At 29.0% G+C, this 15,563-nt stretch overlaps 1 protein-coding gene across 1 annotated transcript in view; it reads left to right on the top strand.

Annotated features, from left to right (window-relative positions):
- The first annotated feature begins 1,874 nt into the window (after positions 1-1,874).
- Positions 1,875-15,563, top strand: part of LOC136984048 (pleckstrin homology domain-containing family F member 2-like) — a 34,223-nt gene continuing 20,534 nt past the window's right edge. The window contains exon 1 of the mRNA XM_067280970.1: positions 1,875-2,087. Within this exon, the coding sequence (XP_067137071.1) occupies positions 2,072-2,087 (16 nt within the window). The 5' untranslated portion in view covers positions 1,875-2,071. The remainder of the gene's footprint in view (positions 2,088-15,563) is intronic.

Here is a 15,563-nt window from a genome sequence, read left to right on the forward strand (position 1 = left end):
GCGATCGAATGGTGTAGGACGGAGCTCGATATTTCTGGGATTGATCGTCCAGGAGAAATTCCTTGGGTTTTCCTCCCGGATTCGATCCATGGTTCCCTAAAGCGGCAGGTTAAGGCCTTTACCGTATAAGCCGGAGGTGGGCAAGCAAGAGTTCAGTGGGAGCCGAAATGTAGGTTTTGCAAAATGCATGGGAGCCGCAGTTCTGTACTGTCGTGGCGGATGGTATGGTAAGGCTGGAAAGGATCAAGGTCATAGAATATATTCTAGGACCTTGGGGAAGGATAGCACTTTCAGCAAGAGCAGCATTTGCCCATGCCTGGTATAAGCCATCCAGCCAGCTATAATTTTCTGCACAACGTAGACAGAACCACTCGTACCATGCTTAAAAAAATTTTTAAAAAAGAGAGAGAGAGAGATGAGAAATAATACTCCTACTCTAATCACTCATTATAAATCACAAGGATCCAAATTTGATTCAAAGTTGCTCAATCATTCCGTTAAGAATAAGAATTGAAAAAAAAAAACTTTGAAATAATGTTTTCTAAACTTCACTAACTGAAGTAAATGATACGTTACAATGAGAATAAATTAAAATTGGTTAGATATAGAAGAGATACAGTAGTACCTGGTTAATTGGAATCGGTCGAGGAAAAAAATTCGGATTTCTAGTTAAAGAGTTTTGAGTTATGGAAGTTTGGCTAAAAATCAAGATTTTGTGGGTTTATTGGTTTATTGGTGATTCATAATAAACTATCCGTGTGATATTTCTATGGGTCTTACTAAATTAGGCAAGTGTTCCTAATGTAGTGGTCATTCAGTGTAGAATAATAATGGTATATAACCCAATGAATAAGATAAGATAGTTGGAAATTGAAAAGTCCCGAAAACATTTGAAGTCATAGCACGTAAATAAATTGAATGCTAGTCTTATGCATTTACATGCTATTTGATGCTCAAATATGCAACATAAGCCTCTTGTTATCGTTGGATAGCAAAACACCAGTACAGTATTAGCCTCCCGAAAGCATTCAAGACCCCCAAATAATCGTGAAAAAATGCATTTTTCAAAGTTTCGAAGTTAATTCATCTGATGATCACATCTTAGATTTTTTTCTGTAATATTTAATAAAACTTGATTACGATTATAAAATTAAGTCTGAGTACATTTTATCAGCATTTATTAATATTGCCAAAATTGATAAATCGTATTCTGAATGTCAGTAAGATTACCATAGCAATTGCATTTGCCAATTCGAATGAACTAGCAGTGAATCTTGATCATAGTTATCTACGTTTTATTAAATGATTATTTGAAAATTACTACAAGTTTCGGCTGAGAATATTATGGTTATCACCATGAATTTTTATATTAGAGGTGCTACTTTATCGATGGCAGCGTGTTATCTTGTAGTTAATTCCATTGTAGTCAAATTCTGTAGACGCGTAAGCACGATGCGAGCATAATTCCCAACAGACGCGCTACATGTCTGTGGGGAATTATGTTGACAAAGGTCGCGTTTCTTTATGCAGCGCTCGAGAAGCGCTTTACAGCGAACACACTGAAACTGGTCTCTAATTGGCCAACACTGTTTGCGACGTCATTTCGCTACACTCTCGCTGCAGAAACGCGGCCAAAGTGATCAGTCAGACTCCTCCCTTTTACCTCCTTGGAGGCCTCCACTTACTGTTCACAAAGGAAGAAATTCCAACGAAACAAATTTATATAATTACTTTCGTTAAAATATAGATTATTTTATTTAATAATATATTCTAAAATTGTTTCATTAATTATTTTAGAACTAATACAAAAAAATCAAATAACGAATTAAAAAAAATTTCACATGTGTAATACACGAAAGGCGCCATCTATCAATAAGATTTCATTGACTAAAGTAGAGGTGTAAGCACGAGAAGAAAAATAATCAAGAATTATAGTAATTACATCTTGTTATAATTATCATGGCTGTCAGAAGTAAATGACATTTGCTTAATTAAGTAAGCAAAATAAAATTATTTGCGTAGTAAGTTTCTGTTGAATACAGTCGAAGGAGTGGTCTCGCGCTTGTCAAAAATGGTCGATCGATTGGGTAAGCTTTTATTTATTAATCTTTAACTTGGTCTCACTTTCTATAATTCTCATCTAACTTAATTAAAGTTCCTTACAAAAGACATGTCTTTCCTGTTAAAGTACTTCTAAGCACAGTATGCTTGCCTAGTTTTCTAGGAATTAAAATCGTGTATAATCCTGGTAATCATGCACATGGTTGAATCTGTAAATATCTATCAAAACTACTGAAAATTACGATGCCAGATGAATTTATGGAAATTAATTCATTAAACTTTTAAATAAACAAGTAAGTAAAGTTGTAAAAAGATTAAATTAATATTTAAATAAAATATACATAGATTTAAAAAATGATCTTAAAAAAGATGGGTGTTTTTATTTATTGTATAATTAGTGTTCATATTGTAAACATCCTTATTAAAGTGATTTGAATAAAGAAACATTATACTGTATATGCCATGTCTTAAGAATTCTTTGTTTACAAAAATATAATTTTACAATAAATTGAATTGTGTTTTCTCAATTATATATTGAGACAAATATTTCTATTAGAGTAGTAGATTTAATAAAATTCAACTTTTGTAATGATTTTTAAAATTTATACTTATTAGGCTTTTGTTTACATGATTATATAAAACTGTGCTGTCTTTTAGCATTTGTTGTGCTGCCTGTTCATATCAAATATCAACAGTTATACATCCTTTATTCTACAAATATTTTATTATCAGTAGTGATATTGAAGTGTGATAATAAATTAAAACATTAAAACAATAAATACAACTTTACCAAAAACTGGAACTGTACTTGTAGAGTCGAAATAACACCTAAATTCAAACTTTTCAGCAAATAAAAGTAAAATTTCAAAGTTCGAACGTTTTCGGCCACTAATTTTATCGGCCCTCTTCAGGAAATATAAAATGGAAAAAACCGTTCTATAAATAGAATGTAGCTGCCTTGTAAATTTTTAAAAGATCAAAAACGGCTGTGACGTATTGTGTATGACATATATTATGAGTCTAGATAGTATTTCCATGCATTTGATACATGAATGACATATGAGTTGATGCGGGTTCCACTCCTGCTTGCCCTGTAGGTCTCAACCGCTTCTAAGATTCTAAAATATTGGTCGAAAACCTTGTGTATTAGCTTGGCCAGGTCCCAACGGGAAAAACCTCCGGATCGCTGGTGTAACGTGCTAAAGCAGTATTGATGTTTCCTTTTAGTACGTCGTATTTGTGACTCTTTAGTCTGGCTTGCAGCGATCTGTACGTTGATCCTAAGTATGAAAGTATTCTGTCAAACCTCTCGTCATGTAGTGGGATGTGGTAAATCCTCAGCACCGTCCTTCGCGTTAGACAGAAGGCGGAAAACACTGGGTTTTCTTCTGTACGTAACGAGTACGTTTAAATCATTTGCAATCCTTCTACATATGCGAAGCAGCAACAGTTCATAGTTTAGGACTACCCGATTTGTTTCTGCTTTGTTAACATTGCTAGATGACTGAACCAGATATTTGGATGCTAGACTGTCGATAAAAATGTGGCCATATCCATGGTTGGATGCTACCTATTTGAGATGCTCCAGTTCCTTGTTGGTATCTGACAATTCTGTAAAATGGGAGTAGGCTCTGGCTACTAGTGCACAGAATGCAGATGCCTTATATGATTATGGGTCCACTGAATTGGCAGGTATGAATAGACCGGCATAAGTAACTATGCGGTAAATTGTGGTGTTGAACTTGTTACCAGTAACTTGAATCTTGATGTCTAAGAAATTAATGATATTACAGCATCCAAATATCTGGCTCAGTCATCTAGTAATGTTAACAAAGCAGAAGCAAATCGGGTAGTCCTAAACTATGAACTGTTGCTGCTTCGCATATGTAGAAGGATTGCAAATGATTTAAACGTACTCGTTACGTACAGAAGAAAACCCAGTGTTTTCCGCCTTCTGTCTAACGCGAAGGACGGTGCTGAGGATTTACCACATCCCACTACATGACGAGAGGTTTGACAGAATACTTTCATACTTAGGATCAACGTACAGATCGCTGCAAGCCAGACTAAAGGGTCACAAATACGACGTACTAAAAGGAAACATCAATACTGCTTTAGCACGTTACACCAGCGATCCGGAGGTTTTTCCCGTTGGGACCTGGCCAAGCTAATACACAAGGTTTTCGACCAATATTTTAGAATCTTAGAAGCGGTTGAGACCTACAGGGCAAGCAGGAGTGGAACCCGCATCAACTCATATGTCATTCATGTATCAAATGCATGGAAATACTATCTAGACTCATAATATATGTCATACACAATACGTCACAGCCGTTTTTGATCTTTTAAAAATTTACAAGGCAGCTACATTCTATTTATAGAACGGTTTTTTCCATTTTATATTTCCTATATTTTATATTTCCTTTCCATTTTATATTTCCAGGAAATATAAAATTAGTGGCCGAAAACGTTCGAACTTTGAAATTTTACTTTTATTTGCTGAAAAGTTTGAATTCAGATGTTATTTTCAACTCTAAAACATTAAAATAACTCAAAATGAAATGTGCTGTCTTACAGAGCATTTATATGTAACACTAGACAATATGAGTTTTATTTGTACTTTATTAGGTGGACTGTATTTGTTTTTTTTCTTTTTAAGCTTATTGTTAAAATAATTTCCAAATTTGGCTATCACATCACATTCTTGGGAAATCGTCTATAATAATAATATATTTGTATATATATAAGTTCTAAAAGGAATGCAAAATGTTGGCTGACTATTGCTGGACATTGATTTCAGAAACCCAAAAGTGCTGAATATAAACAAAAATTGGCAAGAAAAATGATTTAAATCTTAATATACATTTGTATCTATTTTATTAATAATATGCAAGTTGGCTTTTATTTTCTTATCCTGATGTAATAGAAATTTTTTTTTTCTTAGTGTAATCATGAGAAATAAGATAAAATGAAATTATGTACAAAAGATCAAGAAAAATTAAGAAAGTTCAAATTTGTTGTCTACTGTAATTAATCCTTACTTGTAATAGAAATGTCATTTGGTATGTGATTATTATAGTTTGAATCTACAAATCTTGTAGCCCTAATGAAAAATTTGATACATCATCGTTATTAATATAGGATATGAAATATTAATTTGTCATTATTATAATAATTTGTTCCATTCCATAAATTAGTTTGCTCTAAAATGTTTTTTCTTTTATTTAGTTGTTATTTTTGTGAAATTACTTTTACAGTCTGAAATATTTTTGCATTATATGTTTATTTATGTAAGTTACTTATTCTTCAAGGAAAGATATCTGTTTAAAATAAATTTTGGCACTTAGTCAAAAAATACTTTACCCTATATAAAAAAAAATTAATTACATTTAATAGTTTTAGAACACAATAGATATATATTATTTTTACAATCTATATGTTTATACAATTTTTCTTATCATAGTTTAATCAAATTACAAAAGTTGCAAATTGTCATCTAGTGACCAAAGAATTTAACACACAATAATATTATTAAATAATGTAATTAAAAGAAATTTACTTGATACTTGAAATACTTTGTCTAGTTAGTCATAAGTACAAATTTACAAGATTTACATCATTTTAGTAAGATGGGGGTATGGCAGTCCTTTCTTCAGTTCTATTTTACAAAACAACATAACACTAAACAAAAAAAATATTACATAAAGCAGTTGAGAATAGTATAATTTTAATAATTGGAACTAATTTGAAAATATATATGTTAAACACACTTTGTAGTAATATAGTAGCAAAATGTACTGAAAATAATTGAACAGAATCTCTCTATAATCTTTTGAAAACACTGACAAAATTTTTTTTATTAAACTAATGTTTCTATTCAATTTGGAAGATACATAATAATTGGCAGATTTTTCATGAAAAAATTAATTTTCTGAATTTTTCGAGAATGTAAACATTACATTAACTTAGCATATACTGAAATCATGTTAAACTGTTATTTTTAATATCAGAGACATTAAGCTCTATTAGTCAGCAATTTTATTAATTACTATTTTTTAATCATTTATTTATTATAATGATCACTCAAAAAAATAATAAAAAATATATAGATTAATTTTGCCTTGATTGTTAAGTGATAATTTTTAAAATTAATAAAAAGTGAAGTAATATCTGATGTTAGAAATAGCCTTGATCACTTTGTACTTTCTATCAATCTTTACTTCTATTGAACTTAGATGTTTATGGATAAAATTTTGCATGCAACACAATTTTTTTTTTATTACGAATTACTATGAACCGATATCCAAAAGTCAAAAGTACCATTTAATTGAATTAATCAATGCATCATTAACAGTAGGTGACCTTTCAGTTTCACCTACATTTATCTAAATGCTAATTTTTAGAGTAAATATGAATAATTTTCTTGTATCGTATTGATTTAACTAAATAAAGAATATTAAGCTAAATGTCAAATTTTATTAATTGAATGCAGTTTAATAATTTTATTAATATATAAGGTAATATAAAATAATAATTTGCCAAAAACTGTTGATTATTTATATACTATAATACCCCGAACTTACACGATAGGTGGGACCGAGCGATAATCACGTAAGCTGAATTTGCATAAGTCGACGTATAATTTTGCATATAAATGCATACAAATTATTTTTAATTGGGGCCGGAGACTAAAGAAAACAATAATTAGGAAAAAATGTTTAATAAAATCTTAGATAATACATATGTATAACAAATTATATTATTAAAATCGTAAACTGAAGTTATTTTGATGTAGAAGGCTTCATAAAATCTAACAAATTTGTCTGATGGCTCAAAGATTGTTTTTTTTTCTCTTGCAAAATTTCCTTGTAGCATGCTAATAATTTTTTATTTCTCGTTTTGTAGAAATGCGCTCTGCATTGGAGTCTATATTTTCTAAAATTTGTAACCCCTTTTCATTTTTGTATCAAAATCTTTAATAATGTTAACTTTATATTCCAAAGATAAAGTTTTTCTTTTCTTGTTTGATGCAGAAGAATCAGTTCTACTTTGTTTGGATGACATAGTAGTCTTTCAAGTTTCCGTAGATATAACAAACACAGAAATAAATAACACAAAATAAATTTGTAGCTACACGTCGATTCTATGCGACACATTCGAACATGTAAGCTGAATAATTTTATTTAATGTACATATTCATAAATTTAATTGTTTTCACTGGAAACTTGCTAGCACTGTCTTCCTCTTCCTAGTCTTTCAATATCTGGATTCAAAGACTGAGAGCATTCTTCATTATTGCAGATAGATGTTTATCAGTTAATTTTGATCTGTAAGCTGTCTTATTTAATTTCAAAGCATCGTGGCTGTGGGTGATGAAAAATCACATCGGGGGACTGCTAGTTTGACATCTCTGGTTTAGAGCATCAAGAAAAGGGAAAAGGCAGCATCACAAAAATTTTTCATTAACAATTCTACCATGGACTATATAGAAATCATGCAAATGATATAGCAGAACCAGGGGCCCTACAATAGATGAAAAAATTAAACCAGTTTTTGGTATCATTCATTTTGAAAAATAAATTTTTTTTTATTACTGTTTGTATTCTGAATTTCATATATAGTATATGGAGGGCACAAAATCTTTTAAGTGCTTAGGGTCTCTAAAAGTTTTTATCCAGCCCTGGAAATAGCATAAATTATTTCATATACTAGTTTATTCCATGTTTTCTAATATTTGGTTGCCATAATTTGTATCCTTTCTTCTCTCTCAAATAAAATTTTTGAAAATATTGTGTTAAAAAGATATTTGGTTTGGCTACTTCATTTATATACAGTGAAGTGTCAAAAATCCAGACCAATTGGGCCAGACTCTATCTGAATTTTCAAATGAACTGTATAGTACATGTAAATTAACAATTTTAAGTACTGTAAACCCCAAATATAGTGTAATTCAAGTTTAGAATGCTCTAAGTTTAAACCAGTATTTCACAAGGAATGTAGGAATACTTACAAAAATTCAAATTATAATTTACAGAATCACTATGTTTAAACAAAAAATACACTAGCCATAATTTCAAAATTAAAAAATTACAAATTCTAAATGAGAACATCAATAAAGGAGTTGCCATTGAAAGATTTAATATCTATTTTTTGATAGTTCAATCTGGATTTTTCACATCTAGATTTTTGACACTTTACTGTATTTACAAATTTTTGCACAGATTAAAACTGTTTCATACATTTGAAGTACTTATAGTTACTTTTATAATTGTATAATAATATCATTTAATTCAAGATTTATAAAATAGGAACATTTTAATTTAACATTTACAGCTTCTATGTATAACCTTAATATGAAAGTTTTGCTTTTATTCCATATGGAATAACAACAAAACTCTGCATTTAAGTTATAACTTAAGTAGCTATGTTTGATGAAGAGTGGATACAGATAAAGAATTAATGATAATTGGAGAAAATGACAGAAATATTTGATTACTTCATAAAAAGTAGCAAAATTATAGCTAACATAAGAAAGAAATTAAGATGAACATAAAAAGGAAGAAATTAGAAAATGAAGCTATTACAATCTGCTTGAACCCATCAATACTAATTTAATACTAATTATGCTATGATCACAGGTTTTCTTGACACAAGATTAGTGAAATTGTATTCTTCCAAAAGGAACATCAAACTGGCCATCTTTAAATTATCCACTATTTATTGTCTTGTTAGAAATAAAAAAGATGCAATAGATTTAAAACAAGGAGTTTAAAAATTCCTTTAAAATATAAAGGTTATTATTGAAAACATTACTAAATAGGATAGGCTTGTTTTTAATTTTTTAGATCTAGGATCAAAGAATATCTAACAGATTTGAAAAAGGATAGAATTAATATTATCTTAACAGAGGACGCACTGAACAAGAATATCAAAATTAAATGGAATGAGGCTTCATTGATAGAAAAACAGTTTTAAATCAGAACTGGTAAGGAATTTAACTTGCTTTTGTGATATCAAAAGACTTAATACTAAACAAGAAAAAAAGATTCATTGATGAATCTCTGGTTTAGAGTTCTACGTACAAATCAAGAATAATGGATGAGGCATAAACTACATCTGTTAATGCACTAATGAAACATTTACTTTTCTGGTATTAACTAAAGGTATAAAGTTGGGGTCACACTTAAAAAAAACACCTTTGAAAACATAAACTGAAAACCAAATCCAGAAAAATTTTATGTCCACGCATAAAATTTCTGGAAAATCAAGTCAAGAGGTGCTCAGTGGAAATTTTTTCTGGTCACGTAAAATGTAGATGTTGACCAATCAGATCCCTGGGAGTGATAATGTGTTTACAACATCACAGATATTGCTGCCGTGCTGCCTGAGACTGAAAATGAGAAACTGCGTGAACTGCCCAGCTGCCATTTTGACACCTCCACTGATAGTTACGTTGCTGCTTCAAAATCATGGAAGCTCAAAGAAAAAAAATCAAATGAAAACCATGAAAGAATCCATGTTTAGCTTGAATTGGCAGAATTCGGAATGAATATAGATGTAGCACTGCTAGTAATGTGAACTGGCACTAGATGGTTGAGAAGTTTATTTTTTTTATTCTGTTTTTTTTTTTTACCTGCAAAACACTGAATTCACACTGAACTGAAAATTTCCATTACAGTTCAGTGAACTTTTTTCTGTAAGTGTGACACCAGCTTAACTGAAGAATACTGTTATTTTAACTCCAGAAAATTGATAAATCAAGACTTCAGTGTTTTTTAAAATGTTTTAAACTTTGAAGAATCAAGTGTTTGCTCTGATATTTTATAATTAATATATTGTAAATAGAAAATTAAATAAATTGTAATTAGTCTGTATTAGGATCATTAGGCCTTGAATTTTAAGGAAATGTTATATATTTTTTCTATGAGTGATTGAACTCCTGGCTTCACAAAGACATGTTTCAGGTCATGTGGAGTATAAATGAAAGATTTTTATAGATCTTATAAAGTCATATTTTGGCCAAAATTTTGAAATAGGTTTTTTTAAAACCAAAATATGGTATAATGTCTTTTTTTTGTAATTGTTTGGGGATTTTGTAGCCTTTTCCCATTACATTTTGAAATTGTCAGGTTTTTTTTGAATTCTGTTCAATGTTGCCATGTCACACTACCATCACTGTATGCACTCCTTGATAAACAAACTAATACGTGTTTGCTTGGGATTGTATCCATTTAAAGGAGTTGTCCTTAAATTTTAACCCCTATTTTCTGAGTAATAGTAGAATGGTCTGAAAAAAACCATATGTTTGAATTACTCTATAGTTGAAGGTTGAATCTGACTTTGCTTACTAGGAGAAGAAAATCTATTCTTCTTAAAATGGAACATTTATTACAGTACTACTTTTTATTGTTTATTCTAAAAAATGTAAAAATCAACCATAATTAGGCTGCAATTTGAAAAAATTGTAGACCTATAAATTTCTATTGTCATCCGTTCACCTTTCCTTAATCTCGATAATGGAGTTAGATAGATGAAAGATGACACTAGATATGGAAACCTTAGAGGTAGGAGTCTTGATTAACTTTGAATTATTATATCTGTTACAACTATATATGAAGTGCTGATGCAAACCATTGGTCATGTTATTTCAATTCAAAAGTTTCCACTGAAAGCAGTTAATAGATTATTGGCTTGACTTTATTGCTAATAGGAAAAGTATGATGTTCAGGAGCAAGACACTACTAATTTGAATTGGAGAGCATATATTTTAAATTAATTAAAGATATGATTAAAACTTGCAGCCAGGCATTGTGACAATGTCACAATAAATAATTGCTTGTTGAAAATATGGTTATTTCTTGGGGATTGTGAAGATAACTAACAGTTTGATTTAACAAATTCTGATAAAATTTGTGCTTTATTGCATGAAAATTAATGTTATGACAATGGACAAGACAACTGCAAAATTTACTTTAACATGGATTTTGTTTTATTAGTATTTGTTTTATGGTGAGTCAACTGTAATTTTAAAATTGCATAAAGTATCAGTATTTGTCATATGTTATATGACAAATACTGATACTTTATGCAATGCTGATACTATATGCAATATCATTTAGGATATTGTTAAATGACCACCTTTATCTATATTATTGGAGTCATCATATGATAATAAATAGCATGGCTTGTGGAGCTTGAGCCCACCCAATAATTTGGACTCACAGAATAATTCATATCCTTGTAATTTAGAGCCATTTGTACAGTTGTGTACTTCTGCAATATTAGCAAGATTGTCCTGCCATTCGTTTTATTGAGTCATGTGGCTAATTTTAATGTGCACAATGGCCCACAATAAAAATTTTTAGATCTGGAAGAAATCTGTGATGAATTTATAAGAAAAATTGTAGCTAGGAGAAACACATTTGCAACATAATGTTCTTTAATGATGATTGATCAATAATATAATCATTCTTAGGACATTAGTAGAGGTTTTAAAGCTTTAATATCCTAATTTAGTAAAATAGAGGTGCAAAGTTACAGGTACATTTTAATTTGTGAATTTGTAAACCACAAATGATAGAAAACACAGAGGAAAATTGCTTATCATTTGGAAACCATGCAAGCCACTGAAGACATGCTTGAAGTTTAGGATTCTGCAGTATTGTTTCTATATGTAATAGGACTTTTTAAGTCAAACTGGTTACAGAATATAAAAGTGTTATTTTATTGTTTTCAGCTGGAAAATTATAGCATACTAACACTGACAATAATTTAAAATCATTCTTTGTATTAAAATAATTTAAATTCTATAAATTAACTACTTTTTCAACATTAAATTTGTGAAGAAATAAAATTAGAAATTAAAAAGTAAATTTAAATAATAAGCAGAAATATTTATGTATATGATGCCATCTTTACATTTAAAGTTTAATTTTACAATGTTTAAATCTGATATAAATAACTTTATTTGTATTTTATAATTTAAATGAATATTTGGCATAAAAGTAAAATTTTTACTAGTTAATAAATAAATAAAAATAGAATGCATTCCTACAGAATATTTTTATATGCATTTTATTATATCCTAATAAAATATCTGATATTGAAATAATATGAGAAAATATTAATAAATGAAACATAGTTATAGAAGATGTCTAAAAACTTTATATACATATAGTTTACAAATGATATTTAAATTTATTTTTACTTTTAATGTATCCTATATTATAGCAAAATTTTTTGAAAATAATATCTACTTTTTGATACTTTCTTTGAATCATTCTTCTAATTGACAATAGATATCATTAATTAAATAAAATAGCTCATTGCTGTCTATTGAAAGTCTTTCAGTTCATTCTCATTTATTAACTTCATACTGTTACATTCACTAGTTATTAACAACAAATTTCTTTCAGTTTATATACTTTCTTAGAAATGTTTATAATAATTTATTTAGTTTATATTATCATGGAAGGTTTTTAAATAGACTTTTGTTTTATCTGTTACTAGATTAAAACAAAAGAATTATTATATCTGTCTTAATAAAAATTCGGAATTATTAGTATATAATAGAATTAGTTATACAGACATTATTAATAAATTATCACTTGTGATGTTATGTAATTATTATTATAGAAAATATTGACGGATATGATTGTTACAGTACTGTTCTTTATTTCAGATAATAAATTACAATATTTTTATTTTGCTATATTGTTTATCAAATTATAATTCTAATATGTTTGAAAGTATGTTGTTTAAAAGCTTACTAATTTCCTTATATTAACTTAATTATATAAATTTTAAAATTATTTTGACTTTGAATGTGTCCTTGTGATAACATAAATTATACAGGTGATTTGATCCAGAAATTAAATATTATATATAGAGTAGTGTATACATTTGATTTTTTTTTTTCATAGAAAAATTATTCTACGTTGACAAATAAAGAATGCTGTATTTAAATGAAAAATAAAGAGTTTTAAGTTAAAAATTCATATTTAAATATACAGTTATTTATAAATATTAAAATAACAATATTACTTTGTGCAATTATAAATTAATTAGTAATAAAATAACATGGATTATTTAAATTAATATAGATAACTTTTAATTAAATAGGCTATGAATGTTATTCAACAGAATATAAAATTTATTGAAAGTATATATAAATAACAATTTTATATAGTTTTGATGCTATACATCTTCAATTCAAAAATAAAAAATGTGATTAAATAATGTTAATTTTAAAGCAACTAATTAAATTTGTTCTGAAAATATTAATATAATAAATTCTAAATAGATCAACTTAAGTTTAAAAATTTGATGTTTTATTTAAAATTTTCACATCTTGCATTTTCCAGCAATATTTTATTAAAAACAAACATTTTCAGCCTAGCTTATCAGCCTTCCTCAGGTTCTACACATTCAAACTGAACAGTTTACTGAGTTGTATGAACAAATGAAAAGAAGTCAAAAACATTCATTTAAATAATTAAAGAATTGCTGAAAAAAGTATTTAAGGTGTTGTCAAGTTGAATAATTGGAATATTTTTAATAAAAAGTATAAAGTTTTTTAATTTATGTTATAAAGTGTAAAAAATTTTGTTTTAGGTTAGGTTGTTGTTTATATAACAATAACCATGCCTAAAACATAACATATTTTTTATATATATATTATGATACAGTGGGTGATTGGTTAACGAACATAATCTGTTTCAAGACTTTGTTCGCTATCTGAATTGTTCGTTAACCAATTCCAATTTACCATAGGTTTTTATGGGAATTTGATTAATTCATTCTGGAGACTCCAAAAAATAAAACAATATATACTTTCTTACTACGTTTGTTTATATGTAATAGTAAAAATACATATATACTTAGTCTTGGATTTTTATTAGTCATGTTTTTTCCATTTGTGAGGTTAAAGAATATGTCTAATGTTGATTGCTTTACTCTCTTCTTCAGGAGTTTTCAGAAGTAATTAACAGCATTGTAATTGTAGAGATCCCCAAGCCTATTAACCTCATTTTGGTTTGGATGCCATTTGGATGACCGTTGTTTTGACATCCTCCCACTTCTTCAATAGCAGATGTCAGCATTGGTCCTCTTTAATCTTTGTCTTTTTCAAAAGAAAACACATGTCGCTGAGTTTCTGGTGTTCTTGGAGTTCTTCTGTCGTCACATCAGTTTCAGGTTCCATTATGAGCTCTTCAATGTTCTTTATTTCTCAGATGTGATTTTTGTTACTCCTTTAGCTGCTTGAGTCTTCTTGATATATCTTTCATAGCTAAGATTGTGCCTACTGTAGACCTGTTCAAGCCACACTGCCTAGCAACATCAGACATCTTGTGGCCACTCTACCTTGGCTATTATCTCTTGCTTGGTTTCTATGGTGAGCACAGTTCTTGACATTCCACTCTTTTTAGGCTCCATAATAATATCAGTTTCTTTTTTAAATAAAACGTTCAGAAAAGCACTTACAAAAATTCAGAAAACAGAAATCAACTAGTGCACAAAAAATTATTTAAATGCAAGGCCCATATGAAGTTCGAAATTTGGTACTAAAAAGTTAACAAATATCTGATGGGACAGTTAAACTCTCCCCTTTCGTAAATAAAAACCAATGCAAAACTTAATGAGTACCTGCCCGACAATCTCGTGAAGACTATAAAAAATTATTTGTCAGAAAGGTAAACAAAAAGCAGGAATTACATGGAAGAGTTTCAAAATTCGGAGAAATACTATCCAATTGGTATCGGGTTGAGCATCGATATTGACGTCTTCAGCACTCTGAAAGTTTCGAATTTTAACCTGAAGACAAGGGAAGACCAATCAGTATTCACTATTGTACAGATTACAATGCATGTGTGGAGTTCCAAGTTTTTACATTGGAGAAACTAAATGGAAGTTAAAGGTCAGACTATCAGAATGTCTCCCTGCGGTACAATTAAAAGTTAATACTTCTCCGGTATTTTTACATTGTAATGCTGATAATTGTCAAATTAATATTAATAGAGTAAAAATTGTATACAAAGAAAAAAATATGGTTAAAAGAAGACTTAAAGAACATTTTACAATAGTTATGCAAAGTAACTCTGTAAATCTGAATAATGGCATGGTGCCAGTCGAATGCTGGGTAAATCTTGTCGGGTATATAAGTTGTAATCATGGAGTGAGAAACTAATAATGGATATTTATCATAGTTGGCAATTTGAACTGTATTGTGTATTTAAAAGTAAGCTCTACTGAGGAGGCCAGTTTACTGGTGAAATTGGACTTAAACGGCATTTGTGATCGTCTTCTACATTTGGAGATAAGCGTGGAGTAATAAAAGGTGTTTTTCTCTCTACAAAAAACTGGTTTTTTAGCCTTTTTAATTCTAATTCTATTTCATTTTTAGTAAATGTTTTAGAGTTGAGAAATCATTAGTCCTCCATAAGTCAGAAAGGAAGGAAAATTTGAATTTTCATGTACTTGCTTATAGTACAATTAAGTAAGAT

Source organism: Centruroides vittatus, unplaced genomic scaffold, assembly GCF_030686945.1.
Source record: "Centruroides vittatus isolate TY-2023 unplaced genomic scaffold, ASM3068694v2 contig_900, whole genome shotgun sequence".
Lineage (NCBI taxonomy): Eukaryota > Metazoa > Arthropoda > Arachnida > Scorpiones > Buthidae > Centruroides > Centruroides vittatus.